The sequence below is a fragment of the Lactuca virosa genome, chromosome 9 (genome assembly GCF_052849685.1).
Source record: "Lactuca virosa cultivar CGN04683 chromosome 9, Lactuca_virosa_CGN04683_v6, whole genome shotgun sequence".
Taxonomy (NCBI): Eukaryota; Viridiplantae; Streptophyta; class Magnoliopsida; order Asterales; family Asteraceae; genus Lactuca; species Lactuca virosa.
In genome coordinates, this window is record NC_136434.1 from 197,202,892 (window position 1) to 197,208,046 (window position 5,155).

Here is a 5,155-nt window from a genome sequence, read left to right on the forward strand (position 1 = left end):
TTTAAACCAATAGAAGGGATACATAGGAGCTTAAAGGAGAGGGGCAAAATAGACAATTCACTTTGTAAAATTCTAGCTTTAGGAGATACCACATAGGAATAAAGGGTTTCTTTTATTAAGATAGGGATTATGTTAAATTTAATAAAATAGAAAAACTCATAAGATGACATGTGGGAAAAAAAAAGATTAATTCAAAATAACTACAAAATGACATTTGTCAATTTGAATGAGAGTGTGACAAGTGGCAAAAAAGCCTTCATTTATGAGAAAGTCCGACAATGTCTCCATTTGGACTATTTTACCCCTAACATATAGTCTAAAGAAAAAACGGTAATCGGATTTATTTAATCTTGCTAAACTCATCATTAGGACTATTCCATCCAAAGCATAAATTCATCTTGATTTATATCAATTCATAACATCCCCTTTCATCTTAGAATATGACTTGTAATCGTCATTAGTTTTGTCATTATATTATGTAATTTACGTAAATAATCATCCATAATGCAAGAAACCATTCCGAAATTGAACACAAATTTGCCACACGAAATAAAACAAATATATACAGTTCTATAGTTTAGCCAATTTGTGTCCATATCGTTGCCAAAACTACAAAACTGGCTTCCACCACCTTCACTTTCTTAAATATATACATCCCGACTGCTTCATATATTCATAGCAAAATCTATTTTTCTAGCATACTAATCATATCATTTTACCCCACAAACCATTTCAAAAGACATTCTTTCAAATCTTGAATGTTGTTTGTCCTTCAAATCATGTTCTTGTTCTCCATCTTTTTGCAACGATTCTTTCCCTTTCCCTTTCCCTTTGATGGATATTATCTTATCTTTTACAAAACCAAAACCCCGATACGAAGAAGCTACATTTTCCATTGGAGTATCTATTCATTGAAGACAAATTAGGTCACCATTACCTTTATTTAGGGTTAAACAAAAAGTTAAAAAAAGAGCTTACTTTGGATTTCCCCTTTGTAAATGTGTTTTTTAAGCCATGTGGTTCCTGGAAACACCATTAAGTTGATACTCCTCAAGTACTTCTTTTCTTGAGGTTCCAAGTGCATGAAACCAAAGCTTTTTGTCCATGTCTCCACTAAACTCGGTATTGCACACAACACAAGTTTCTCAATCTTCAAAGACTTTAGCATCTAAAGATACCAAATATTATATATATACAAGTTGATTAGTCAAACATTCAAGAACGAGTCAACCGATTTTAAAAAATATTTGAGAAAAAGAAGAAAGACAAATAGTCAAATAGGTAAAGGGTTAGTTTCTTATCACACTAAGCCGAGTTTTTTTTGGCTTAACCCATTGAGTCATTCTCTGGCTGTATTAAGTCAAAAAGAAACATTAAGCTCATTAAGTGCTTAACACATTAAGCTCATTAAGCTCATTAAGTAAAAAAGAGCTAACCCCTAAATCTTGTTAAGTCCATTAAGTCAAAAAGAGACATTTTTCTAACGAATACATGACCATGAAAAAGCAAATGGAAGATTTACCTCTTCAATAGCATTCATGAGACGCCTACACATTCCTTGTCTTTGATATTTGTTGCATGTTGCAATTAGGGGCATCTCTGCAACTCCTATCCCATGAATCCTACACAACAATGAAAAAATATCATATATTGCATTTAACGATCCTGTCATCTGTCATCTGTCAGACAAAAGTTGCAATGTTTTGTCCCACACAAAAAAAGTGGAACCAGATGTGGGACAACGACTCACTCTCAATCTCTTGTATGTGCAAAAGACAATAATGCCCTCCATTCCCACATCATCAAAATAACTCTAAAATACTAAATTTGGAAAGGTGATTGTTTTTGGAGGTACCTTAAACATGCTATACTTAATAACATGTCATCTTTCTCCAATACCATTGTATAGAATCCCTCATAGTCTAGACGTGCGAATTCAGACCTACATATAATTTATGCCATGAAGTTACGTTTTTTTACTAATTTACGCCCTCATATTACAAATTTTATCAATTTAGTGAGATTACTAACTTACCCTTGATTATAAAGTACATGGGGTATCAAATTGATTCCGGTTCTTGGATCAATCATGGGAAGAAAACACTCCTCCATAATTGTAAGGGCAACTGCTAATTTCAGATTCCATTCCACTTTCAGGGCAACAAAATGGTGATCGGAAAGGACATTCCGGTCTCCATGAGTGCACTTCAAAAGCGTCCACGAGAAACCATCAGAGATGGAATTCATCATTCCGACTCTGGAATCAAGGCCCGAGTGAATCTGTAATAAAAGATAAGATACCAAAATGAACTTAAAATCAAAAACCCGATTGAAGAGTTTTCCTTAGACATCTATTCAAAAGTCGGAATTGTGGATTCCATTCCTACCTCCTTACAGCTTTTACTACAGAACCAGGTAGAAGGTTCCATCCCAATTCCGACTTCAATCTCCCTAACACATTCCTTGTGGTCTGTTTACAAGCACCATAATTTCAGTCAAAAAGACAACCATCAACACGAAATATAAATTATTTTAAGTGAAGAAAATTACATTTATGTTTGCATTGTAAACATTTCCAAACACTTTTTATTTTGGCCTTATGAATATCGACCACATTCCCGCATCTCCAACAAGAACAATTTGGACAATACCAATCACCTTCAGGTAGCTCCTAAAAAGGTAAAAAAAAAAATTAAAAACTTTATAATTTTCAATATTAAAATAATAATAATAATAAATAATCAAATGAATAAACCTGTAAACATAAACATTCTTGATGAAAAGTTGAGGGACAATTATCACAACATATTAAATCGCCTCCATCACCACAAAGACCACAACTATCATCATTTTGATCGATTTCTTGAACATTTACAGTTTGTGTGGGACCATTTCTGACTTTATATTCCGTTGACCAAGCTTCCAATTGACATAAAGTCAACGATTTTCCGGATTCCATGAAAAGATTTAAACATGGGCAATTTAGGGTGAACCCAGCATGAATCTTGAATTTAGAGACAGAAAACTTGTTACCACAGCATCCACACTGAATACCATCTCGCGTGATTAAACCATGTTTAATTACGAAATTATCCCTCGGATTTCTGTATTCGATAACTTCATTGACTTGAATAACTCCAGAATCTATCAACCAGGATAACACTGTTCTTGTTCTTACACCAATGGGAAAACAATTCTCTTTCAAATGATGATCTTCATCGTTGCCACGTGGAAGCAACCTGCAATTATTCATCCGATTTTTGTACTTTTTTGAAACATTTCGGACATGGGTTTTTCGTTTTTCACTGGGTTTTCCTTTTCTACGCTTTAGACGCTTAAATTTAGACTCTGATTTGTTGTTTTCGTCTTCAAAAGAAGAAAACGAAAGTTTTCTGCAACTTTCTTGATCTTCATCTTCATCTTCGTTTTCATCTTCATCGACGTTAATTGTTTGGCAAGAAGTGGTATCCGATAAAGGATGAATCTTTCGATCTTGATCATCTTTTTCATCGAGTTCCAAATAACAAGAATCTTTCTGTAATTTTTTGTAATATTTAACGGGTGAATCATGTGGGTAATTTGTGTTGAAGCAACATAATCTACACTTGGTGGCATTCTGATCTGACACGTGTCCTTTAAGTAGATAACATCTGGACTTAACACCATGAAGAGATGATTCAACCAAACGACACGTGACAATAGAACTCCGTTGGCATGAACAAGAATCGGTTTCTTTTGATGGGGTTTCAGAATTAACGATCTTTTCTACATCGGGAATAGAATGTTCTGGAAGCGAGACCTTTCTCCGTTTGATTGAAACGAATTCTTCAGAGAGGCTACCGGAATCTTCCTGAGTTGTCGTAATCGAATGTTCACCGGTTGATGGAAACGATGAATTCTTAGGGGTATTATCGTCATTTTCGAAATTGATTGCTCCTGTTACAAGACACTTTTTGCTACTTCTGCCATTTTCGTGCCCAAAGAACACATCTTTAAAAATGGTGTCTTCGTTCGGGGAACCTTCAAAGCTATCATCATGTAAATCGTCGATTCCTAGGCTCAGTAACATCTTCAAGGAATTGTTGCATTGCCCTTTCATTTTAATTGTCTTTCACCTCTGGGATTTCATGAATTTGAAAACATAAATGTAGTGATTTGTTGTTAGATTATAGCAGAAAGATATCTGAATTCAAATTACACAAATCTAATATTATCATAAAATATTGAATATTTACAAACAAATTCAATAATAATCAGCCAAACAAAACCCTCGATGAACACAGAGCTTCCCTGTTGTTGATTTCCCAAAACTCAGCAAATAAACAGCAATATTTCATAGCAATGTTCGACATTCTTCAGATAATCACACAAATCAAATAGAAATTCACAAATACCTTCACAGACTCCACCACATGCATCGCTCGGAATTTGCAGCAACATTCATGATCAATCTCCAGATTGCATGTTCAATTACAAAACCACGGAGCTAGGGTTCAAAGATTTATGGGAATCTTTGGGGTAGATAACAAATGGGTAGAGAAAAGGTCAAATTTGAACCGAGAAACCATTGAAATAATCACCAATTCATAGCACGCGTTCCTCAAAACTGTTGAGTGTGTGTATGTGTGTGTGTGAGCAGAAGAAGTGGCGGAAGGATTGGGCTTCGGAGAGACCGAACAATGCTCCATAACTTAACATATGGCAGCCATGTATAGTGCTTTCAGTCAACCACCGTTTTCAGAATCCCAATGTAGGTGGGTTTTGTTTAATGAATTGACAACTGAAAATTAATAAAATTAAAGGAGAACTACCCACGGAGCGTTTCAACATTCTTTCGTCTAATTTCATGATGCTGAGGTCGAATGATTCACTTGTTCCTTTATGTTGTTGGTGTTTTGTTGCAGGACATTGCCAAATGGTACTCATGATTGTAGTTTGGTAATTCGTAAAAAATTTTGAAAGAAAAATTAAATATTTTTCTAAGAAAAAATTAAATATATTTTCTATCCAATCTTTCTACTTATCTTTCTATTATATAGAATTCAATTGATTGTCATATTATTTTTTTTATATTCCATATAATTTTATTATTTTTTTTCTATAATGTATTGAACTATATTAAGTTCTATAGAAATTACAAAAGGTAATTTATAGT

General features: G+C 34.0%; 1 protein-coding gene across 1 annotated transcript; it reads right to left on the bottom strand.

The window, feature by feature from the left end:
- Positions 1-536: 536 nt before the first annotated feature.
- On the bottom strand, positions 537-4,848 carry LOC145140972 (increased DNA methylation 1-like). Its single transcript, XM_079074339.1, has 9 exons — positions 4,395-4,848; positions 2,756-4,117; positions 2,551-2,671; positions 2,388-2,470; positions 2,036-2,280; positions 1,856-1,942; positions 1,523-1,622; positions 979-1,168; positions 537-904 (listed from the first exon to the last, which is right to left on the bottom strand). The coding sequence occupies exons 2-9, from the start codon at positions 4,097-4,099 to the stop codon at positions 711-713; spliced, it is 2,364 nt and encodes a 787-aa protein (XP_078930465.1). The 5' UTR covers positions 4,100-4,117; positions 4,395-4,848; the 3' UTR covers positions 537-710.
- Between the last annotated feature and the right edge of the window lie 307 nt (positions 4,849-5,155).

Excerpts from the sequence above, each read along its gene's own strand:
- LOC145140972 (XM_079074339.1), bottom strand. The coding sequence starts at position 4,099 with ATGAAAGGGCAATGCAACAATTCCTTGAAGATGTTACTGAGCCTAGGA. Across the intron at positions 2,471-2,550 it reads TTTACAATGCAAACATAAAT|ACCACAAGGAATGTGTTAGG; the intron begins GTAATTTTCTTC and ends GCTTGTAAACAG. Across the intron at positions 1,623-1,855 it reads TTAAGTATAGCATGTTTAAG|GATTCATGGGATAGGAGTTG; the intron begins GTACCTCCAAAA and ends ATTGTTGTGTAG.